The sequence below is a fragment of the Colletotrichum scovillei genome (genome assembly GCF_011075155.1).
Source record: "Colletotrichum scovillei strain TJNH1 chromosome Unknown Contig00002, whole genome shotgun sequence".
In the NCBI taxonomy this organism is placed as follows: Eukaryota; Fungi; Ascomycota; class Sordariomycetes; order Glomerellales; family Glomerellaceae; genus Colletotrichum; species Colletotrichum scovillei.
This window is the reverse complement of record NW_023336260.1, coordinates 3255396-3278319: the sequence shown is the minus strand read 5'-3', so window position 1 is coordinate 3278319 and position 22924 is coordinate 3255396. Positions and strand designations below refer to the sequence as shown.

At 49.9% G+C, this 22924-nt stretch overlaps 12 protein-coding genes across 12 annotated transcripts; 7 read left to right on the top strand and 5 right to left on the bottom strand.

Annotated features, from left to right (window-relative positions):
• Nucleotides 1–64: 64 nt before the first annotated feature.
• On the top strand, nucleotides 65–1483 carry HER10_EVM0007003 (O-acetylhomoserine (thiol)-lyase; the record flags this gene model as incomplete). Its single annotated transcript, XM_035476570.1, has 2 exons — nucleotides 65–1230; nucleotides 1291–1483. 2 exons carry the CDS (start codon nucleotides 65–67, stop codon nucleotides 1481–1483), a joined length of 1359 nt encoding a protein of 452 aa, XP_035337328.1.
• Nucleotides 1484–1747: 264 nt separating this feature from the next.
• Nucleotides 1748–3037, bottom strand: HER10_EVM0006208 (mannitol 1-phosphate dehydrogenase; the record flags this gene model as incomplete). Its single annotated transcript, XM_035475800.1, has 1 exon — nucleotides 1748–3037. The coding sequence occupies one exon, from the start codon at nucleotides 3035–3037 to the stop codon at nucleotides 1748–1750; it is 1290 nt and encodes a 429-aa protein (XP_035337267.1).
• A 986-nt stretch (nucleotides 3038–4023) lies between these two features.
• On the top strand, nucleotides 4024–5732 carry HER10_EVM0006101 (uncharacterized protein; the record flags this gene model as incomplete). Its single annotated transcript, XM_035475696.1, has 6 exons — nucleotides 4024–4137; nucleotides 4224–4308; nucleotides 4368–4430; nucleotides 4547–5146; nucleotides 5218–5588; nucleotides 5655–5732. 6 exons carry the CDS (start codon nucleotides 4024–4026, stop codon nucleotides 5730–5732), a joined length of 1311 nt encoding a protein of 436 aa, XP_035337262.1.
• Nucleotides 5733–6012: 280 nt separating this feature from the next.
• HER10_EVM0002802 (3-oxoacyl-(acyl-carrier protein) reductase) lies at nucleotides 6013–6849 on the bottom strand (the record flags this gene model as incomplete). The annotated part of the gene is made up of 1 exon (XM_035472497.1): nucleotides 6013–6849. The coding sequence occupies one exon, from the start codon at nucleotides 6847–6849 to the stop codon at nucleotides 6013–6015; it is 837 nt and encodes a 278-aa protein (XP_035336998.1).
• Nucleotides 6850–7384: 535 nt separating this feature from the next.
• Nucleotides 7385–8543, bottom strand: HER10_EVM0008916 (uncharacterized protein; the record flags this gene model as incomplete). The annotated part of the gene is made up of 3 exons (XM_035478421.1): nucleotides 7385–7583; nucleotides 7643–7821; nucleotides 7878–8543. 3 exons carry the CDS (start codon nucleotides 8541–8543, stop codon nucleotides 7385–7387), a joined length of 1044 nt encoding a protein of 347 aa, XP_035337489.1.
• Nucleotides 8544–8993: 450 nt separating this feature from the next.
• On the top strand, nucleotides 8994–9961 carry HER10_EVM0012504 (uncharacterized protein; the record flags this gene model as incomplete). Its single annotated transcript, XM_035481898.1, has 4 exons — nucleotides 8994–9164; nucleotides 9220–9297; nucleotides 9371–9743; nucleotides 9822–9961. 4 exons carry the CDS (start codon nucleotides 8994–8996, stop codon nucleotides 9959–9961), a joined length of 762 nt encoding a protein of 253 aa, XP_035337798.1.
• A 696-nt stretch (nucleotides 9962–10657) lies between these two features.
• Nucleotides 10658–12405, top strand: HER10_EVM0001299 (uncharacterized protein; the record flags this gene model as incomplete). The annotated part of the gene is made up of 4 exons (XM_035471054.1): nucleotides 10658–10983; nucleotides 11042–11173; nucleotides 11243–11551; nucleotides 11618–12405. Exons 1-4 carry the CDS (start codon nucleotides 10686–10688, stop codon nucleotides 12403–12405), a joined length of 1527 nt encoding a protein of 508 aa, XP_035336885.1. The 5' UTR covers nucleotides 10658–10685.
• A 396-nt stretch (nucleotides 12406–12801) lies between these two features.
• Nucleotides 12802–13797, top strand: HER10_EVM0009335 (uncharacterized protein; the record flags this gene model as incomplete). The annotated part of the gene is made up of 2 exons (XM_035478825.1): nucleotides 12802–12849; nucleotides 12931–13797. The coding sequence occupies 2 exons, from the start codon at nucleotides 12802–12804 to the stop codon at nucleotides 13795–13797; spliced, it is 915 nt and encodes a 304-aa protein (XP_035337525.1).
• A 100-nt stretch (nucleotides 13798–13897) lies between these two features.
• On the bottom strand, nucleotides 13898–16800 carry HER10_EVM0006911 (uncharacterized protein; the record flags this gene model as incomplete). Its single annotated transcript, XM_035476483.1, has 4 exons — nucleotides 15761–16800; nucleotides 15024–15697; nucleotides 14663–14966; nucleotides 13898–14590 (listed from the first exon to the last, which is right to left on the bottom strand). The coding sequence occupies exons 1-4, from the start codon at nucleotides 16604–16606 to the stop codon at nucleotides 13898–13900; spliced, it is 2517 nt and encodes an 838-aa protein (XP_035337319.1). The 5' UTR covers nucleotides 16607–16800.
• Nucleotides 16801–17509: 709 nt separating this feature from the next.
• On the top strand, nucleotides 17510–17993 carry HER10_EVM0001496 (ycii-related domain protein; the record flags this gene model as incomplete). The annotated part of the gene is made up of 3 exons (XM_035471241.1): nucleotides 17510–17607; nucleotides 17667–17719; nucleotides 17800–17993. The coding sequence occupies 3 exons, from the start codon at nucleotides 17510–17512 to the stop codon at nucleotides 17991–17993; spliced, it is 345 nt and encodes a 114-aa protein (XP_035336902.1).
• Nucleotides 17994–18265: 272 nt separating this feature from the next.
• On the bottom strand, nucleotides 18266–19074 carry HER10_EVM0008075 (beta-lactamase family protein; the record flags this gene model as incomplete). The annotated part of the gene is made up of 2 exons (XM_035477610.1): nucleotides 18266–18538; nucleotides 18613–19074. 2 exons carry the CDS (start codon nucleotides 19072–19074, stop codon nucleotides 18266–18268), a joined length of 735 nt encoding a protein of 244 aa, XP_035337418.1.
• Nucleotides 19075–20298: 1224 nt separating this feature from the next.
• HER10_EVM0004420 (C6 transcription factor) lies at nucleotides 20299–21379 on the top strand (the record flags this gene model as incomplete). Its single annotated transcript, XM_035474068.1, has 2 exons — nucleotides 20299–20643; nucleotides 20693–21379. 2 exons carry the CDS (start codon nucleotides 20299–20301, stop codon nucleotides 21377–21379), a joined length of 1032 nt encoding a protein of 343 aa, XP_035337123.1.
• Nucleotides 21380–22924: the final 1545 nt, after the last annotated feature.

The window sequence follows — 22924 nt, the reverse complement described above, 5'->3', positions numbered from 1 at the left end:
CACTCTCTGCTGTTGTTCACTACATTCAATCCTAGGTCGAGAAAAGCGTTCGCCAGACTCGAAAATGGCAACCATCCAACAAGATCAAAAACAGGATGTGGGAGTGATTCAAGGCTCTCAGAATGGATCTAAACATGTTCCTAAATTTGAGACCCTACAAGTCCACGCAGGGCAAACTCCTGACTCTGCAACACTGGCACGTGGGGTCCCGATCTACTCGACCTACGTCTTCAACTTCCAGAGCTCAGCCCATGCTGCCCGGCTATTCAACCTTGAGGAAGAGGGTGAAATTGCGACCCGCACGGGCAATCCAACTACAGCGGTGGTTGAGCGCCGTGTCGCAGCCCTTGAAGGTGGCGTTGCGGCCGTGGCAGTTTCGTCCGGCCAGGCAGCTGTGTTCATGACTATGGTCGCTTTGGCCGGGCACGGCGAGAACATTGTAGCGACGAAGCATTACTATCACGGCGCATACAATCAATTCTCTTTTCTCCTACCAGAGTTCGGCGTAACATGTCGCGTTGTAGAAGAATCTGTGGAAGCAGTCCGAGCAGCAATCGATGAACGCACCAAAGCCGTCTATATCGAGACTATCGGACACCCTAACTTCAATGTTCCGGACATCGAAGCCATTGCGCAAGTTGCTCACGAAAAGGGAGTTCCCCTTGTCGTTGAGAACACCGTCGGGTGCGCATACTTCTGCCAGCCCATAAAGCACGGAGCAGACATCGTCGTCGAAAGCATGAGCAAGTGGATCGGCGGTCACGGGAGTGCAACCGGCGGTATAATCGTCGACTCTGGCAACTTTGACTGGAAATCTTCAACTCGGTTCCCACAATTTAACAAACCATGCCCTGGCTTCCATGGGTTGAACTTTTCCGAGCGATTTGGGAGAGAGGCCTTTATCATGCGTATTCGAGGGCAGATCCTCCGAGACGTTGGCTCCTGTCTTTCTCCTTTCAACAGCCAGCAATTCGTGCTCGGGATCGAGACTCTGAGTTTGCGTTGCGAGCGACACGCTCAGAATACCATTGCTCTCGCGAACTGGCTTGAGAAACATGAGAACGTAGTGTGGGTTTCGTATCCTGGTCTTCCTAGTCACCCTCACTATAAGCTCGCGCAGAAGTATCTACCCCGTGGAGCTGGGGCTGTACTTATGTTTGGTATCAAGGGCGGAGCGGATGCTGGTGAACAGCTGGTAGACAATTTCAAGATGATATCGAATAACCCAGGGTAAGTGACGAAGGCGGTGCAGTTGACACCCACCTGTTACTTGTGCTGATCTCTAGTCAGATATGGAGACGCAAAAACGACTGCCATGCACCCCTGGTCGACCACACATAAACCTATGCTACCACAGGAAAAGATCGATCTAGGCGTTGCGCCGGAAATGGTCAGGGTTTCAGTCGGCATCGAGCACATTGACGATATCATCCACGACATTGAACAGAGCATGAGCATCAGTCCCGCTGTTCCAAAGGCATAGATTGGGCGAGAGCTGGTGTCCCTATACATTCAATATAAAATATTTAGTTTGCTTCTGTTTCAAATTCCGGGCTACCAAGTGCCGTAAAGTACTTTCAAACGTACAATCATCTGTCTTCGCCGGGTTTATAAGATTTTATGGTGTTTGCCTGTCCACGTGGTGCGTTTCTCATCAAGTCGGTTCATATTTACACTACGCATGTTCAATGCACGAAATACTAGCATAAGTATAATCACTACAATACACACAAGTACTTGGAGCTACCTAAGCTTGAATATCTGCTCTCTGGGGATCTGTAGTAACCTGCGCAATGTCATCATCAAGGTCCTGGTCCCAAATCCAACTCATCCTGTTTTTCATAATCTCCTTGATCTTCTCGAGGTCGTCCCCCTCAGCTTCAAAGTGCCACAAGTGACCAGCTTCTCGGCTTGTAGCAACGAGATTTTGCGTGCGTTCAACTCGAGCTTGACTGAAAGATTTGAAAACGCCAGGCAGATCTTGTGCTTGCTGGACATTGTGGAGGAGCCTCCCAAGAACATAAGCGTCCTCCACGGCCATACCCGCACCGGCTCCTTGAAAAGGTGTTGAGGCGTGCGCAGCGTCTCCGAGAAGACAAATCCTGCCCTTGTGGTAATTTTCCATAGACGAAAGATCGAAGAGCGCCCAAATATCTGATTGGCCCATGAGTCGAACAATGTTGAGTACATCCGGACCCCATGCGCTGAAGCTCTGCAGCATCTGTTCTTTGGTTGCCGGAATGACCATGGTCTTGTGAGGCCATTCCTTTGATGACTGGAAGGCGACCACGTTCATCATTCTGCCACCAGCAACGGGAAAGGTGAGCATGTGGCTATGATACCCCAGATATGCTTGACAGTTCTTCGCCTTCTCTTCGCCTAGAAGCTCCACAGCTTTGTCCATCGGAACCATTCCTCTGTAGCAGTATTTACCGGTATAAGAGGGTTTGATGGCAGGATGATCTTCTCCAAGCACGATGCGTCGGGTTTGACTCTTGATCCCGTCGCATCCGATGACTGCACTATGCCTCGCCGACGTCCCATCCCCAAACTTCAAAACAACACCATCGTCTCCAAGGTCGTCTATATCGTGTAAAGTCTTGCTGAACTGCGCTATTCCATTCGGAAGGAGTTTGGCTATCTCATCAACAAGATGCGAACGATTCACCATCCAGCTTCCTGGTTGAGGATGCTCCACAGAGCAGAGGTACGTCCCGGCAACGACACCACGGGCTCTGGCAGTCTCATCGGCGCTGTCCATCCCGACTCTAAAGTCGAACCAGATGTTTTCCTTGTCTGCGAAAATGTTTCTGTTCGCCCGAGCTTCAACCGCAGCCGCCAGTGGCTCCGATATCTTCGTAATTGCTCGTACTGCATTTGGTCCAAAGGCGACACCGGCTCCTATTTCGCCAAATTTCGGAGCATTCTCATACACAGTGACCGGGACCTTCGTGTGAGTTGTGATGTATAGGGCCAGGCAGAGGCCACCGATACCACCGCCAACGATGGCTAGACTGAGGTCTTTGTCTGGTGACATTGGAAATCAAGCACGTAATCGATAATCAAAGACAATGATGGGGCGTTGGGTAGATGTCAGGCTCAGAAGACAGATAACGCAGTGTCTTAGATATGAGATACGAGCTGACACAGATGCATTATACTAGATAATAGAATCCGATAACGTTTCTTGATGCTTCAGCTAGTGGCCGAAGCGTCTGAATCTGGGTGCTGTATTCTACCAACCATTCCGGTCGGGCATTAGCGAGAGTGACCCTATTGTGACCATGTCCTATGCGGTAAAGAATTCAAAATTAGTACCCGGAACACATTCTTGCGTGGAGGCCTGGCAGAATGACCGAGAAACCGAGCTACTGTAAGCCGCATAGCGTGTCGGCCGAAAACTCCGGAGCTCATTTTATGCCCTAGGCATGTGACTGAGATGATACCATCTGCCAGGGATGGGGAAGCAATTGGCATTGGCATAATGACTGGAAGGCTTCGGGGAGGTCAATAGACAAGACATGATTAACGTCTTCTCAATGTTCATTTGAACTTTAACTCACACCGTTGAAAGAACACAGCACAACTCAGTTGACCCAGCACAAGTCATTGCTATCACAAAACTTATCTACAATGTCTGCTCAATTTGAGCTCTACTACCCAATCTTAAGGGACAAGTTTCAGCAAAACCTGTTGGCAGTGGCAGGATGGACAATTCTTTGCGCTTGCGCCTTCGGGGTGCTGCTTCTCTGGTCATTTGCAGTCGAAGTCAGAATGCCCAAACTTTCGATTGCATTGGAAGATGAGGTACCCGATCGACAGGAGCGAATTGATATTTTCATTAAAGACACAAGAAGGTTGTTCATCACAAGTTACAACAAAGTACGTTCATTTCTTTTACGATTGTGAATAGCAACAACGGGGTCTCAAGCTGATCATTCTGACAACAATAAGTTCCAAAATCGGGTATTTGGGATAAACACGACTGAAGGTTAGTTGAGAATACTTGGGAACATTCGCGAAATGTTCCCTGTCGTTGACCATATTGCAGGCACGAACATCATTATACCCCTCGAGCTACTCCACGGGCTAGGAAGCCACAAGTCCCTGAGTTTCGCTGCATTCCTCGAGGAAGAGGTACGTACCTGGCATGAGGTTTACTTAGTCTCGTAACAGTGAAGAAGTCATTTCTAACTCGCTAATCGATGTTTTGGGGATGGTAGTTTAGCATGAAGAAGTACACTAAAGTTGGCAACCTCGACGAGAAACAAATCGCCGTCGTAAACAAGAAGCTGAACCCGAGTCTTCGTAAGCAGCCCTCAGGAGTTATTATCCCAAGACTCCATCATGCATCTAACTCTTCTCAGCGCAATATGTTCCAGTACTTATTGACTTAATACGTACCCACTGGTCACTCGAAACCTATGGAGGTAAGTCTCGAATCCTTGACTCATTCAGTCAAAGCGACCTAGCTCTCAAGCACCTCTTGAAGACTTTCAGACTCCGCCCAAAAATGCTTCCACCTTGGACAATACTTACTTTTGAGCAGTCCCCACAGTCGTCAAACCGTGGCCACACGTTATGCGTCAAGTTTCTCGTGTCTCCGCAAGACTATTCCACAGCGCTGAATCGGCGGACAATGATCAATGGCTGGACATTGCTAGCGAGCATGTCCACTCTGCTGTCGTATGGACGGAAAATCTGAAGAAGTGGCCAGCAGCGCTGCGACCTTTTGTCTATCGATTTGTCAAGGGACGCGGAATCATGATGCAGCGCTTTGGCGAAGGCAAAGCTTTGGTAGCCAAGACTTTGCAAAGAAGAAGGTTGCTTGGAGGGAAGCCCCTGAGCAGTCCTCCCGCACTGTTGGACTATCTCGCCGACACGGTTCTTGGGCCAGACGACGTGGAGGCGCACACAGTCGCTCAAATCAACTTGTGCGTAGCCGCCATTCAATCTATGGCTGCAACAGTCACCCAGTGTCTCATGGATCTTGCGACTTACCCAGAGTACATTTCTGAACTTCGTGATGAGATTGAAATGGTTCTGGCTCGAGGGAACGGGGTACTCAGCAAGCAATCGTTGACGGATATGATGAAGCTGGATAGTGTCATCAAAGAAACTCAGCGATTGAACCCGCCGGATCTGGGTACGTATAAGCCCAACACAACACTACGGCAATGAGAGGACGATTCAACTGACATCAATGAATCATAACAGCAAGCTTCCAGCGGAAGGTTATGTCGGACTTCACATTATCAAACGGCCTTCGCATCCCGAAAGGCGCACGCATCGCATTGCCGACTGGAGCCATCAACATGGACCAAGATCTGTTCCAGAATCCTGAGGTGTTTGATGGTCTCCGATTCTATCGAATGCGCGTCGCTACAGAAGAGGCCCGAAGCAGCAATCAAATGGTGACGGTAGGTAAAAAGGACCTAACATGGGGTTATGGCAGGCACGCTTGTCCAGGTCGATACGTTGCCGAGGTCGCCATGAAGCTGCTTCTGATCGAGTATATCACGCGCTATGATATCCGGCTATCTGGGGATTTGAAGACTCGGCCGAAAAATATTGAGTTCGAGGGATTGGTGAGAACGACGCCTTGCCTTCTACTATGGACTTCCGGAATGCCATTGGTTTTCTAACGAGCACAGGTTATTCCCGACCCCGACTGGGAGTTGCTGTTGACGAGTCGACTTACGAACAAGATTGCTTCAGATCGAGAGAGCTGAGTTGGAGTTGAGTGATAAGCGTTATCATGGAGTACATGCAGCCGTGGGAAAGGAATTAGGTGAATTTGGTGCATTTGGAATGGTAAATAGAAATAGGTAGCATCCTGGGTATCCATGTTTTGTTGTCTGCCATTTTCAGCTACTGCATAAGTCAAACCAGATTGTCAAATTCCAGTCGGCATGCGCATCAGATTTCACATTAGTGGTATACTAGTCAAGAAATGTGGTGATCGGATGACGGCCAACTACGTAGGAAGTAAAATGACTCGACAAAAAGCTTCTATTGCATGGACACACCGCCTGTCACAAACATGTACTCGCCGTTGATGAACCGTGATCGCTCCTCAGCTAAGAACGATACTGCCCATGCGACATCTTCAACAGATGCCGCACCACCTTCCACCGGTGTATCTCTGATGAAGACTTCTCTCAATCCTTCCCATTCTTCGGGAGAGAAGTGCTCCAGAAAACTGTCCGTCAGTACTGGGCCTGGTGCAACCATGTTGACCGTGCAGCCGTACTTCGGTGGTAGTTCCTTTGCCCAAACACGCAAGATTGCATCTAAAGCCCCTTTGGTCGCTGCGTAGATTCCTTGCGTCGGCTTCGGGACTCGGGACGCCGCCGACCCCACCATAATGATGCGGGAGCCGCCAATGGCGCCAGACATGTTCGGAGGGTCGGCCGGTTTGTAAGGCGTGAGATGTGGTAGCGCTGCTTTGACCAATGCGAAAGCGCCGCGTGCATTCAGGTTCATCGCTTGATCCCACATGCTCAAGTCAGCGTCCCAGAGATGTGCAATGGGCACATATCCGGCATTGCTCACGAGGATGTCGATGTGACCGAACCTTGCCACAGCTTGGCGCACCAATTCTTCTGGCCCGTCATCCGACGTAAGGTCGGCACAGACCGCGATCCAATCAGTCTGAAGTTTCGCTCCAGTGGCTTCGCATTCTTGCTTCAAAGAACCCCAAGGGTAGTTCAGGACGATGTTTGCTCCACGACTTGAGAGTTCCATTGCGATCCCAGCCCCAATACCCTTTGACGAGCCCGACACGAGGGCTACTTTGTTCGTCATGGTCCCCCGGGGTGACATGGGCGCATGAATTGGTGGTGACATGATCGGCGCGGGCGTTGAATGGAGCGAGATTGTCTAGTAAGGGAGTTTGAGAAAAATGGAGCAGTGAATCTAAGTTTCACAAGCAAGAATGTAAATAGGAACCTTGTCAACCTGATGATTTCCAGAATCGCAGTGGAAGTAAGGGAGCCTCTATTTAGTAAGGTAAAGTACTTTGGTCATTGATATGTGCGTCCCGGTGGTTTGAGAACCATACTTCGAACGGATCTTCGGGATATGTGTACCGAGAGAGGCCGAAGGCAAATATCTCACCAAATAAACAGCTGGTTCGTATTCGAGACAAGAATATTATCACATCCGTGGGTATTCTTTCCATTCCCAAGACTCATTGGATCCAAGCTGCCTAGAAAACCCAAGCCAAATACTGCGCAACTAAGTAAAGAACCAATACACTTGCTTCATTTCTGAATATGCTCTTGACACTGATGAAACCGCCGCATTCTTCTTACTGTTGCCTAAGCTCTCTCACGTATGCTCCGTAGCCTCCTTTCTCAGTGCCTTGTTTGTGCCCGGAAATCTATGCCTCAATAGGCATGGTAGGGAAATCCTTGAGTCCCGGCAGATCCTCGTATTTCTTCGTGAAAAAGGCACGAGGAATATCCGGCCCCCAGCTGGAAACCGTGGCAGCGACAGCTGGCTCATTGGCATTTGGAGAGTCTTCGTTCACGAGGTCGCCGTCAACGTAGTGCTCGACAACAAATCCGGAGGGATCAAACCTAGACAGGAATATTAGGGATGTCATAAGTAAGGAAGCATTTGAAGTCAAGACTCTTACCAGTAATCAAATATCTGGCTGCCGAGGACATGTCTTCCCACCCCGAAAACGTTGATATGTCCCTTGCGGATCAAGTAGTGATGGCCAACCACTTGGCTGTCAACATCATCTATCTCCCAGCTGCTGTGATGAGCCTTGATCCCATCGGTAACCTCGGGCGAACCAGCGATGAAGATATTCTGCATATCATGTGTCAGCTCATACCAAATCTTAGAGAGTTCGGGAAGATACTAACATGATGATCGACGAATTCCTTGCCCTTATCGAGGTGAATGAAGATCATGATTGTCTTATTATTCTGAGGGTGGTAAAGGCAATCGGTCTTTTTGAAATTAAAGACCTTGCTGTACCAGTCAAAGACCTCGTGCAGACGATCAATGTTCACTTCGAACCCGTAATGACCGAGCTTGTGTACTTTCGAAGGTTGGTCTCGATCTGGTCGCTGGAACTCACCGAGCCTCTTCTTGTCCTCCCAAGTGTTCCACATTACCGGCTTGGGAACCTCCCTAGGCTCAGGGACGCGGTCTTCTTGGCCGTAGATCAAAGTGATTGGCTCTCCTAGGAGATCCTTGACAATGACGACTTTCCCCCCACCTGGAGCATCGTAGTCGGTAATCGGGGTAGATCCGGGGAGCTTCGCCGCCTTCTCTAGCTCAGCCATGGACTGCACAATCCAAGCGCCCCCCCTGAACTTCCTCATTCCATCATTCGTCTTCTCAGCAACATAGCAAAACTGATCAATTCCGAATCCTCGTAGATAGACCTTATCCTCGGTCTCCCGCACAGGTATCAAACCAAAGTCGGTATAGAACTCCTTTGCTTTCTGAATATCGGGGTGGCCATAACGAACGTGAGAGAGGCGATCCAAAAGGATGCGAGAATCAGCCGAATGTTGGGCCATTGTGTGAACGAAACAGGATGTTGACGAGCAGTCTGAGAGGCAAAGTAGCGGAGGGATTCAATGTGGATATGAAGGTTTAACGATCACGCTTGTTGAAGAAAAGTGACAATTACTGGTATTTCCACGCTTCTTATTGCCTTCGCTCTCCGAATCCCCGAATTGGGGTAAACTGACCAGCGACTCAACTCCCGTGATCTCGGTGTAAGTTGCCGAAAGGCAAATCCTTGGCCGGCCATTCTCTCCGGCACAGTCCACCACTACCATCAACGCCCTGCAAGACCAGACTGCATCGGCGTAATGTCTCCCATCCTATTAAGATATAACTTCATTCGACCGACGACAAAATTGTGTTTGCTTCAGAGCAGTCAGAAACCCCCCTTCTTGTTTTCGGATCACTCATAATCAAAACAAAACCGGGAAAAAGACATATCTTCATCCCAACAAGTTGCCATGTCATTTGACAGATTGATACGATTTGAAGACGCGGAAGGCGTTGAGAGATATGGCAATATTGACAACAACATTCCGGCATCGGAGCTGCTTGGAAAGACAGTGCAAGTCGTATTGGGTACTCTGGAGTCTGGCTTCAACGTATCTGATGATCAAGCCGTAGTCGGCAAAGTAGGATCATCCAATCTCGAACTTGAATATACACAGACTAACCTCACTTACATAGTTGTTGTGTCCGCTGCCAAACTCACCCCTCATTATCTGTGCTGGGGTCAATTATAAGTCTCATGCAAGCGAAACAAAGGTGAGAGTGATGCAAACGAACGTGAAAGGCTTTCAGGAAAGCATGCGCTAAGTATCACTTCTCAATTTCGAAGTTTCAACCGCCCAAGAAGCCTGTAATCTTTGCGACCCCTCCCGACAGGCTCGCAGGACCGCTGGACGATATCAAGATCCATCCAGACGCGCAGGAGCTACTTGACTACGAGGGTGAACTAAGCGTTGTGATCGGAAAAGATGGATTCGACATCGGCGAAGACGAGGCGCTGGATTACGTTCTTGGTTACACCGTAAGCAACGACGTGTCAGCGCGTAACCTCCACGCACTCGACGTCTCCGGATATCAAATGGGATACGCAAAGTCTTTTGACGGATTCGGACCTATTGGGCCCAGCCTAGTATCCCCTAAGCTGATCACCGACCCGCAAAATCTGAAGCTGACAACCACTGTGAACGGAACCGTCCGTCAAAGCAGCGACACGTCTCAGATGATCTGGTCATGCCGCCAGCTCATCTCATTCGCGTCTCGCGGTCGCACGCTGCGTCGAGGAACTGTCATTATGACCGGAACGCCGGAGGGCGTGGGATGGCACACCAATGGCTGCTTGAACGACGGTGATGTGGTTCAGATCGAGATCGAGAATCTGGGTCATATCAAGAACAAGATGGTCTTCCAAAAGAGCGACTAAAGTGCCGTCCGTCACAAGCTTTAGGTCGAGAATCTTCTTCAAGCATCCCAAAGACCATGATATTCTAGCAAATGCATGTAGATGAGATACATATTCAAACAATGAACATCAGGTTTGAGTCTCCCATCGATTTAACATACGCTCTGCAGGCTTATCTGGGAATGCCTGATGTTTGATCGTCGCATGTGTTGCCCACCTCAGGCCATGCAACTGCCACATTTGCTCAGACCAAGTTTTAGAAGGACGCAGTCGCTTTCTCAATCGCAGAGAAAGGCAACAATGATTCATATCTCCATACATCCATGATTGATTCCTTTCCTTTTCCCTTTCCGTTGCTCTCACCAGATGAGTGTGCAGCAATTGGCGCTGGAACTACATGCAGGGGTCACAAGTATCTTTCTTTTCATTATGAATACTGTAGCTAGCAGCGACTGTGACAAGGATTTCACACCCTTGTTGAATTCCACTTCGGCGCCGTGCTTCTCTTTTCGTCGTGTGGTTAATGCAATTGACAAGGTATCGGCCTCCTCGGATTTCTCGGCCGAATTTGCCGGCCACCTGTCGCTGCCCCGCTCCGTGAGTCCGGGCTCGGGTAAGTGAATTAACCCTAAATGCATCTGCTTAAGAACTCCATCTCTAACGGTGACAATGGATTTCGAGGACGAACGGATTTTGGTTGTTAGCTTGACCAATCATAATCGACACCCGATACGCGTCACACACAATGACAACAAGCCAAGCTACGCCTCCAGCAACCGGCTCCATTCTGCTGAAAGGCGGCACCCTACTGTTTCACAATGAGCGAGATGATGTGACGCCTCTCAGGAACACCGATATACTTGTGCAAGGCAAGCGTATTGCCAAGATTGGAAAAGCCATTGCACCCCCGGCTGGAGCTCAGCTCGTCGACTGCAGCGGCAAAATCGTTAGCCCAGGTTTTGTTGACACCCATCACCACCTCTGGCAGACCCAGCTCAAGGGGTGCCATGCAGACCAGTCAATCTTTGACTACATCCCCTCTGGTAAGTTGGATTATGTCTATATAAAAAATTATACAGAAGCCTCGTTGACACAGCTTAGGTTATTGGCAAAGCCATGTTTATTCTCCAAAGGACATGTTCTGGGGCCAGTTGGGTGGCGCACTGGAAGCGATAGATGCTGGAACAACTTTCGTACTCGATCATGCTCATGGCAATCAAACCAATGAACATGGTAGGACTTTTTCGGCGGATAAGCGAAGTTATGAGAAAGAAATTACTTACTGACAAACTCATTATATAGCCACGCAAGCGCTATCAGCCACAATTGCTTCAGGTATTCGCTCCGTTTTCGCCTACTCTCAGGCCCCATACTTCACGAAATGGGACTCTAAAACCTGCGAGCTATCAATGGATATCATGCCGGACTCAAGCATGGCGCATATCTTTGAGCTTGCAAAAGCACAGCCCTATGGAAACGGGAGGGTTCAAATCGGGTTCGGGTTCGACTTTTGGTTCCTTCCCAAAGAGGCTATCGTAGGCATTTTCAACGGACTTCGTCATGCTGGTATCAAGCTTTTCACCTCTCACTACGCGAAGAATCCAACCTTTGGTACGTATACTGGCGTTTGGCGTTACTATCTTCTTATGGATATGTATAATTCTAATTAGAAGCTAGGAGCGAACCCCCTTATCCACACCCTGGAGGCTTATGGTCTCATCAAGTCACCTAGTGACATCTTGCTGTCGCACGCCACAGGCCTTGACGCGAGCGAGAAAGCCAAACTGGCTGAGACCCAAGTTGCCGTGTCGAGCACTCCAGACACGGAAGCTCAGATGGGCTTCGGCTGGCCGCTTGCCTTCTCATCAGGTATCAACTACACGATCGGTGTCGATTGCCACACAAATAACACATCCTCAATCCTGTCTCTCGCTCGATCTGCTTTGCAGATGGCGCGCCAACGTGAGGCAATTGCGGAGACAAATGGTTCGGATGGCGCTCCTCAAAAACTGAATCTCCAGCCGGCGGGCAGCACCCAGGATGCTTTCAACGCAGCGACCATCAGAGGGGCGCGTGCAGTGCTTTTGGGGGACGAGATTGGGTCCCTAAAGGAGGGAAAGTTGGCTGACCTGGTCCTCTTTGATGCTGCCGGGAGTGTGACAATGAGTTGCGTAGCAGACTCGGATCCTTTGACTGCGGTTGTTCGTCACAGCGATATTCGAGATATCGAGGCTGTTCTCATAGACGGAGTCTGGAGGAAGCAAGGAGGCAAAGTCTGCCCAGTGACCGTTGCAGAGACAGGATCCACTTTGCAGTGGGCTGAAATCAGGGATAAGTTGCTTGAGAGCCAGCGGGAGATTCAGCAGCGACAGAAGAATTTGAATATGGAAAAGGCGAAGGAGGCTCTTGTTGCCATGTACCGGATCAACACAAACAACTTGATCGAGAAGCCGAAAAGAACTTAGGACTTTAGCACGTTCTAGTAACTTAGGAGAATGGCACTTGCTACACTTTTTCTTGTACATGCACGTTAACATAGTCTTGTAGCGTACGCCAGGGCTAATCCGTTGAACATCAAACTGCTCTCTCACACCTAGAAGTGACGCACCGTCGAAGTGCCGAACAGGCGGCAGGCAGATCACATCAAGCCGGCCGAAAGAGCGAGGCGGCGCAACGACCCCGAGAGTCACGTAGTGTAGGTAGCCTTCTCCCCGCAGAAAGTCTAATCTTGCTCAAAGTTTCGAGGGATATTAAAGTGAGACTGACAGCCCCTTGACTCTGCTAGTTTGTTTGTCTTTGTGATCCATCGCTGTCGTCTTTTTTACAATTCCAAATTCAAGCGCTTTCCCACAGGCACAAAAATGGCTGTCCCAGAGAACAACACAACCAAGACAGTTGCTTTGGCTGGGGTAAGTCATAAAATCCTCTGATTAACGGCGATCACTTCAATCCCAGAGCAATCAACTGATTCGAAGAGCCTATTCTACTAGGCGAGCGGCAACTTAGGTCTTCATATCCTAGAATCTCTGCTCGATGCAGGGTTCGAAGTGACGGTCTTGATTCGCCGCGAAAGCACCCGGATTGATTATCCCGTCAAAGCTCGAGTGGTTGAAGTCGACTATGATTCGTCTGAGTCACTTCAAAATACTCTTGGGGGCATCGACGCCGTGGTTTCTGCAGTGGGCAAGCAGAATGGATTACAAAGCCAGTTCAAACTCATCGATGCTGCGATCGCCGCTGGGGTAAAGCGATTCATCCCGTCAGAGTTCGGTGCGGATCTTCAGAACCCTAAGATTCGTGCCTTTCCGACCTACCGAACCAAGGTAGAGGTCGAAGATTACCTGGAGAAGAAAGTCCGGGACACTGGATTGACTTACACCTACGTCTATAACAGCGTTTTGTTTGACGAAGGCCTGTCACTCGGGGCATTTGCCAACTTCTCGACCCGGACAGTAAACATCTTCGATGGCGGGGACACGACCTTTTCTGCAACGAGGATTAAGACCGTCTCACAGGCTGTTGCTGCCATCCTCAGGAACCTTGACGCAACTAAGAACAAGGCCGTACGCATCCGAGACCTCGCGATGACCCCAAAGCAGCTGCTAGAAACTCTCAAAGCGTTGGATCAAGATCACGCTTGGAAGGCGGTTGCAGTCGACACCGATTCGCTTGTCAAGAACGCCGAACAGGAGCTAGCAACGGGCAAGTTCAGCCCAAAGGCGTTCGCAGCATTTGCAATGAGAGCGACCTTTGCTCCAGAATATGCACAGGATTATAGTCGCGACAACGAGCTCTTGGGTATAACTCACATGACGAAGGCAGATATCCAAGGGGTTTTGGCTGCGAGACTGTGCTGATCTCACCTCTCTTGGCTCATGAAAAGTCTAGATTCTTCAGTTGGAATTGACATCTTGAGACGCGAGATTTCGGTGACCGCGAAGAGGCTCGCTTGATACTCTAAGTATGACTAAAATACAATTGACCGTCTGCGTTGGTGAAATCGCACATATCGTCCATCTCCATGAGGGGCCCTATCATCTCGTCTGCATTATACATCGCTGTGTCAAATTGTCGCTCAGCGCTACGGGGCATAGAAACTACACCCGACTGAGCATTGTCTCTTTGAACAAGATTTGCGCTGGCGTGTGGTCTTGCAATGCCCTTAGACGAGAACCGACCTCCCAATATCGGACGTTTCGCAGCAGAGGATGCCGACGATGAGCGCCGATCTGATAAAAACGACTTCCGGCGACCCAACTCCTTCTTTCTCCGTCTTCTCGCCTTGTCAATACTTCTCATTACTGAGCGCCACTGGTGCACCCGACTATGCCTCGTCGATGAATCCCAACGAAGAACAGCACTTTGCTCCACAACTCGCCATGCCTTGTCGGCATCCCTACCCAAAGGCTGGTTGCACAGCTCTGAAAGAACAACCGCAAAAGCGTGCCACTCATTGTAGCACTTTGTAAGCCATGACCACTGCGCTACTTGCGGGTCAGTCCGGAGACGGTATGAATGCGCCATACACTCGATGGCGTTCTGGAAAGCGCGCCTCTTTTGCTCGTCGGTGAGGGAAACAACAGATGATAATGGGTTGAGGACCATAAGGCGTAGATTTGCGACAATAGTGCCGACAAAGGAGGTTGTAAGCTTGAGAAAATGCTACGTCAGAATTTGAGTGTCATGTCTGAAGTCTGGATGCTTTAGTTATGTGCAACTTACACAGTGTAAAGAGCCATGAGATGGTTGACCCTCGGATAACTTGCTGGCGATGTTTTCTTGCTGTCTCTCAACCCAGGCCTCCTTGTCGACTATCGTCATTGAGACAAAGTTCAGTCCGGATGTTGAGTCGATTCTCCGAGTGTCAATTATCGTCCGCCAGATATCTGATGCCCAGCAACGGGCAGCAGTGAAGGACATGGTCGTGATTCCCTTAGACTCGGAGGGGTACTCTGTCATACCCGGGTATAGGTCCCCATCATTCACGTTGATTGGGGGCCTTGAATCGAAGCTACTCAACTCTAGACTATTGGCAGATGTGGTCAGTCTCGATGCAAGCGTTTGATGAGTAAGAAAAACTCACAGGCCAGATGAACATGAGTAGTCTTCGGATGCTGGCGTATCTAGAATGCAGATATTCCACCACAATCGTCGACGCATTTCAGCTTCGAAGGGGGGGAGATTGAACGTGCTCCCATCTCGATGCATGCCTAGGGATTGAGCAAGCCGCACAGCTAGTCCTGTCATGCTCCATGAATACGTAGGGTCTCTGCAACGTAACGTAACGAGGTAAACCACAAAGGCTTGCAGTGTGAGCATATCATCCGTTACCATCAACCTCGCACGAGCAAACGCAGCGTCAGCACCTCGCCGAAATTTCCCCAACAAATCACATTGAGCTGATCCGAAACGCGCAGCGCATTCATCATCGGACAGACTGTTTACTGCACCGACATAGATGACAAACAAGAGGGCTTCCAAGGGGGCCGCAAGATTTTGTGGGTTGTGCATTGCTTCGAGGACGGCCGGTTCAATCGAGGGTATGTGCAGGACGGTAGCGACAGGGTGTACGTTGGTGTTGTATAGCTGCCATGCTTCTAGTCTCTGATTGCGAGGGGGATGTAGAGAGTAAGTGTCGGCTTCTTGGGTGCCACTAGTAGATAGCAAGGAATACTGCAAAAGTTCTGACCGAGACGATGATGTCGGCTCTTCAAACTCGGAATCATCCTCGCTGATCATGCCATCGTCCAAGTCATTCTATTGATAAATGGTCAGCATATCCTTAGAGAATCACTCACTGTCTTCTCTAGATTGACGTACCTCGGTATGCAAAGCTTCCCAAAATGTTCCACTGACGTATCTTTCACGACCGTCATCCTTGACGAGCTTCCCCGTCGAGGTCCCGTACGGCGACCAAGAGTTGACCGAATCACCTTGAGCACTGTCACAGTCAATGTTGGGAATCTCGATATTCGATGCGTCACCGACTGTGGAATCAAGAATCCCCGTCGGAGAGTTCGGGCCGAGAGAGATCACAGCCTGTTCCACCTGCAAAGTGGTGAAATTGACCGCGACGCTCTCTTTCCCTATATCTCTACAGGCGCTTGTCGACGAGCCGATTGAATTTGGGGGTGTTGGTGGTGAAGGTGAGGTAGAATCATTATTGACTTCTGCGAATTGCGTTTGAGGGAGTGTTGATATAGAATCTGGACGGGAGCTTGACCCTACGATGGGGGCAGAGGATCCTGGAATATTGCCTTGTTGCATACATTCTGCCAAGGTCTTGAACATCGGCTCCAGACGGTGAAGCTGCTCCCACAGCTGATTGTCAGTGAGAAACTGCCGCGCAGCCGAGCTTCCTTCAGGCGGATAGACACAGTCTGTTCCAGACTTCTCGCAGTGATGACACGGTTGTTTCTTGTCGCAACCGACCTTCCGGCGACGGCATGCTGTGCAAACGCGGCGTGGCAGGGGCTGGTTTCGAGATGTCTTGCTTTGTTGGTTGGATTGAAGAGGCTGCTGCTGCTGTTGTTGCTGTCCTTGCTGGTGACGGTCTTCTGTATTGGAGGGATTCCATGCAGCGACAATGGAGTCCGCAATTGCTTGATTGCCGGGCGAGGCTTGCGATCGAGCCTTCGCCGGGGTTTCAAGCACTCCAGGCCCCATAATCTTACACAAGCGGACTCTACGGTCTGAACAACCGAGAGGCCGAAATGATAAGCCGAGTTTTTGCTTCGTCCTTGGATCTATAAGGACAATACGCCTAATGTGAACGTCGCTTGCTCATGAGTTGTTTATATCGTGAAGATGAGTTGCCTCATGTGTACCGGCGTTGCATCACGCGTGATTGCGGACAGAATGAGGATTCCGAAGGAAAGACTTGCTTTGCAAAACAAGCAGAAGATAACGAACGCTGGAGTGATAAATTACATGGAGATAAGGTGATGGAAAAGGGAGGGATCACGAGGGGGATTCATCACCACCAAGCCATGTTGGGACGAGGCGCACGGAGGGAACATGGTGTAGGCCGAGAGATAAGGCCTAGACAGGGGGGGCGAAGTGCGGGGAGAAGCACCTACACACGAATCACGATGGACACAATTACCAACCCAAGACGTGTTTGTAAGAGCGCAGCAGCTGAAGCGGCACTGGGTTACCTTTTGTCTACCTTTCTTGTTCACGGCACATGGGAGCGTGGCACAGATCAACGCCATGGCGGACTAGGGCTCTTACATGATAAAGTGTTTGGCGGGGAACCCGTCCGGCAGTCCACTCCTTCGCACTACGTTGGCCCCTGATGATAGCGTTGTGGGGTTGTAGCCGTGTTTGGGAATGTGGATATGATTAGCAGAGAAGTAAACCGCAGTAGTAGCTCGGCCGACCCCTCCGGTCCAGCTCTCTGTTCCAGCCCCAGTCGGCGTTTCGGAGGGCGAAGTATTCCAGTGCGAACGCGAACTTGAACCAACGCCAGCATATTCAGTATAAGTTGAGGTGGTCCCCAAATCGGACAATGGATATTGCTACATGTTAAGCTAGAGAGATATTCACACGGGCGACAACATGGCAGCAATGGAGACATCATCAAGCCCGCAGATAGGAAACTCGGAGTGGCTCATACACGTCCCAGACTTCCCGGAGGCCAAAGACCGAAGGGCTGCAGTGTTCCCGTATGTCTCAGCCCAGACTCATAGAACAGGTTATGAATTGACATCCCGGCGCGAAACAGACAACACATTGAGCGGATGAAAACAGATCCTCAAGGCTTTTGGGTGTTTGGAGGTGGGATATCCACTGCCCCGTGGGCCGTCGTTCATCAATGCCGTCCAAATCCATGTTTAGCTAACATTTGGTCAACGCAGGAGCCACTTTGGCGGAGCCCGTGGGCCCCGGCCAAACCCCGCACATCACGGGCAGTGCCATGCTTGTCTTTGCGCCCACACGGGAGCGGGTTTTAGCGCGACTCATGGATGATCCGTTGGTCAAGGAGAAGATCTGGGATATTGAGAAGGCTCAGATTCATCCATTCTTGCGTCCGAAAAGAACTCCCCTCTGAGAAGTCTGATCATTATCGAATGAGAATGTTCAGGCTGGTTGGTTCAAGAGGGAGATATTGCGCGTGGTTCACCTTACGCAGAGGGAGTCAAGTTGGCAATGAATTATTCAATCATCATAACAAATGGATTGCGAAGAAATTAAGACCAAATTCTTAGACCTAGAGGCTTAGAAACTCGTAGTCCCTTAAAATCGACCATTGCATACGTTGAACCCTGTTTACCCATTTTTTTCCCTCATGTCTAGTACATGTACTCTCTCTTTCAAGTAATGTTAACGCCCCGCAAGATGATCAACCCAAACTTGTCGCCAGAATTCCCCGAGAAGCTTTGCACTCTTCGAATCTCCCGCTGGAAGCAACTGGCTCACATAGACAGCCCCAAGCCCACTTTCTCGGTTGACAAACCACCCAATATTAGGCATCCCGTTCCATGTCAGACATTTTGCGGGGAGGTTAGGCGTATCCTCTTTGATTACCATACCACCCAGTCCGAATGCTACTCCGGGGCTTCCCGTGTCGTCCCCCGTCAGTTGTTTATGCAAAGCCTATCGGTCCTTCGTGTCAGAGTTTGGGGCGCTAAGCTTGGCTGCTGCGCCATGGAGTGGGGAGCTAGGCATACCTCTTGTTTGATCAACCCTTCGTATTGACTGGTACCTTGATGAAACTGAGGAGTGAACATTTCTGTCACCGACTCGGCCTTCAGAAGCACTGGGTTGTCCTTGAGTAGGTCCGTCAAGACTTTGACAAAGTCTGACGTAGTAGTGATGAGCCCCATCCCACCGGAGCTTTCCTGTGCATCTTCCGGGTAAGGTGAAGGGATGGGGGCCAGCTTTCCCTCTTCGGTTCGTAGAAACATTTGAGCTAGTAGTTTCCGCATATCCGGTCTCTCTGTTATGTGCAGTGTCGTGTTCGTGAGACCAAGAGGTCTAAACACATGCTCCTCCATGTAAGTCGCCAGCTTCATATTGCTCAACCTCTCCACGAGCACTCCAGCCCAGTCCAAACTAGCACCATAGACCCAGCTAGTTCCAGGCTCAAACAGAACCGGGAGTGAGAAAGCTTCGATGGTTCTCCCACTCATCACTAAGGGCTGTTCACCTCTTGATTGTCGCCATGCTACGAGCAGTGGATGCATGGCGTCATACGATATGCCGCTGGTGTGGGTCAGCAAGTGCCGAACCGTTATTTTGTTCTTGGCTCTTTCGAGCCTGAAGGATGTACTGGAGTCTGGCAATATGATCTCGGGGTCCTTAAGCTCGGGCATTATAGTTTCAACCTCGTCATCGAGACCTATCATTTTCTTCTCGACGCATTGCAGTACGGAGATTGTTGTAATCAGCTTCGTGCAAGAAAATCCGCGAAAAGCATCATCAAGAGTGATTTGTTCTTTGATTTCTGCGCTTTTGGTTCCATGGCATTGGCTGTACAGAATCTCTGTATCGTCTATTAATGAGAAATCCCTCGGTTTTCCTTAGTGGCGGGGTCTACTCGCCATCTTTGTTGAACGCAGCCAGGGCAATACCGGGAAGGCTCGGTGAGCCTCCTTTGGTTAAAGATACTAGGCTTTCCTCGCAGCTGAGTTTCATCTTGAAAGGATCAATAGTTTGCACTGCCGAGAAAAGAGTTGATTGTGTATAGAGGTTCAATCGCAGTAGGCTGGTGGTCTGGAGGACTGCTGGGTCGATCATTCGTCGAACCTACTCTAGAAGACTACTTTTGCATGAGTTTATCACTGATTTCGATGGTCCTTTATCTGTTCTATTTGCATCTCTGAGAGTCTAAATGTGGTTTTCTGACTTCAAGTGGGGCTGGAAGTCAATAGCTTTGCCCGGCGACTTCGGCCGACAGCCTCAGCTACCACTTCGATCCGACTTCTCTGAGCGCTGCCTACCTAAGTAAGGTGCCCAATGACAGACCTTGAATCGTTTTCGGCCGGGTCTCCGGGTTCTGGTTTTCTCTAAGCCAAGTTGGCATCTACTTCTCATCTTCAGTCCGAAGCCCTTCTTTCCTGTTGACGTACGAATGCCTACCACCTTCGCCCGACAACATGTCAGACAACATCGAAACGTCTTCAAATCAACCGTCGACTACCGATGGACCGTCTACAACTGCTTCCGCTGCTCCTCCCAAACAACCAAGTAATGCAGGGAGAAAACGGCGCTCGTGTCTTTTGTGTAGCAAACGGAAAGTCAAGTGTGACAAGCAGAAACCATGTCGGAATTGTGTCAAGTACGGGGGTGAATGCGTATTCCCTGCCGCTAAAACAAGCCAGACACAGATGGTTATGACACCTGAGCTAGTGGAAATGCTTCAAAGACTAGAGAAAGTTGTCCAAACTTTGGAGCCGAAAGATGGAGACAGGCAGGATCCCGTAGATCCTCAGCACCCCCACAAACACAACGATGGAGGTGATCGAGAACGGCCCCAGTCTCCGATTCCTTCGCCTATGGTTGAGGACATCGACGCTACGAACTTGGGGTCTTTCAGTCCAACGATGGGCCCGGGAGTCCAAGCAGGTTGTTCAAACCCACCCAGTGCCGAGTTGCAAAGTGTAACATCAAGCCATGGTGGCAGTGATGGCAGGATCGTTCGCGATGCTGGGAGGGACACCTATGTAAGACGATGGTTTTGGGAGGATTGTAAAAGTGAAGTCAGATAATGCACAACATCAAACCGCATCCTCGGCTAATGATAAGTAGATCAGCAGCGGCTCTGCGACAGACGAAGATCGCTCAGACGACGATGACTTCGAAGATACCGCTTCTAACCCTTTCTCCAATTGGTGCTCGAAGAAACCGGAAAGTTTGAGTTCCGAAAACGAAATTACAAGCTCAAAGAGAAGGATTCTTTCTATACTTGGCGATCAAAAACTGCACTTGTGGGGCATTTACAAAGAAAGAGTTGAGCCGCTGACCAAGTTGCTTCATTTCCCGTCGCTGGAGCAGACAGTGACCGGGCATCGCTTGGTGGACTTCGAAGACGGCACCCGTTGTATCATGCTATCAATCTACTATGGTGCGGTAACAAGCCTAGGCGAAGAAGAGTGCGGCCAGCTATTTCAGAGCGGACAAGCCCGGGTCCTGTCCGTCTTGCGGGACGAGGTAGAAGCAATGCTTTCGAAGGCCATGCTGATTCATACGGGGGATATACAACCATTGCAGGCACTAGTCTTGTACCTCATTTTCCTGCGCCATCATGAACCTCGGCTCTCCTGGAACCTTTCAGGGTTGGCTGTTAGACTCGCTCAGAATTTCGGCATTCACAGGGAAGGCAGTCTTTTCGGACTCTCAACATTCGACATCGAAATGCGACGCCGCCTTTGGTGGCAGATTGCAGTTCTGGACGCCCCATCGGCCGAGGACTATTCGGGTGAATACAATTTGTAATACTTAAAACTGTCGCAGATGCCCAGTCGAGTAATTCGCTGACTATTTTCACAGACTCGAAATGAGTAGCTTCGATAGCCAGCCACCGCGCAATCTTAATGACACACAGCTGTATCCGGCAATGCTCGAGTACCCACCCGAAACTAGAGGTATCACGGAGATGACATTTACACTAGCCCGATGCCAAATCACGAGCATGTACCGTTGCATGGCGGACTCGAGAAAGCCCTGTGGAAACACGAGAAAGAGCTATGCCGAAATGTCACAGCAAGAGCGCAACGATTGGATCGACTCCTGCGAGCAAGAGTTTTCTCAAAAGTTCTTTCGAAATTACTCGGCAACAAATGCACTGCATTGGGTGAGTTTTCGGCTGTTCACGTCTGCCACCCCTTAGCTAAAGTATGAGCGTGAAGCTGAAGCACTTGGTGTTGACCAAACCCATCACAGGTAACAATGGTCCTGACGAGGATGCTATTCCACAAAGTTAGGCTGCATGGCATCAACCCACATATGGATTCGAAAGATATAACAGAGCCAACCCGCAAGCGATTGTTCGCCGTCGCTGTCGAAGTCATAGAACTCAACTGCAAACTTCGGACTGACCCCCGAACGCGTCCTTGGCTTTGGCTTTTCAGCTCCTACACTCAGTGGCATGCATTCTCTCTGGTCCTTCACTGGCTTCGAACGGATCCTCTTTGCAAGGGCTCCCGGCGAGCATGGCAGGCAATTGAAAAAGCCATCGTGCTGAGGTGGGAGCATCCTCCCTCATTGTTGAGTGGTCAAAAGCCGCAACAATGGCGGTCTGTTCTCAGACAGCTAGGAAAGGCAAGATATGCTCGACAAGAGGCCTTGGATAGAAGAGGAAGGAGGGGCTCGCGTACGGCTTCGGAAAAGACTGGGCAAGCCTCGGTATTTTCACTGGCATCGGCAACGTCTCATGCTCCATCCTCTTCACGCAGTTCGTTTCCGAAGCCTTCCCATTCCTATAATTCCTTGGAGTCTAGTAGCTCCCGGCCTCAACAACTAGTTCAGGCTCCGGAGGTGGCCCGAACAAATGCTCCAGGTCCTTTAACACCTCCCATCACCACTACGGACGTCGCCCTGCAACGGGATCTGACAACACCAGAACAAGGAAATTCACAGAATATACACAGCATCAGCAGCTATCAGTTCGACGAGATTGCTGGTGTGTTGCCGCACCCGGACCTTATGATGATCGATGAAACAACGTTCTCAGCCGAAGAGTTTCAGGATCTTCAGGACTTTTCTTTTCTTGAAAACTATTCTCTGGATTGATTAGAGCTTAGAATGAATTTATCCGCTTGAATGTGGCCTACGTCTCACGTTGCCCATCTTGATGTGATAACTTAATGAACTGTCGTAAGAAAACGGAACCGTGATTACCGGCCAGCAATTACGCCTTACCACATGAACAATATCACATACTAGGCACTTATGATGCGCGTACTGCGAATTGTCGATTGCTTCATTGGAATAACTTGATTATCGCAAGATAAGTGTGCTGCCTCTAACTCAAATAGTTCT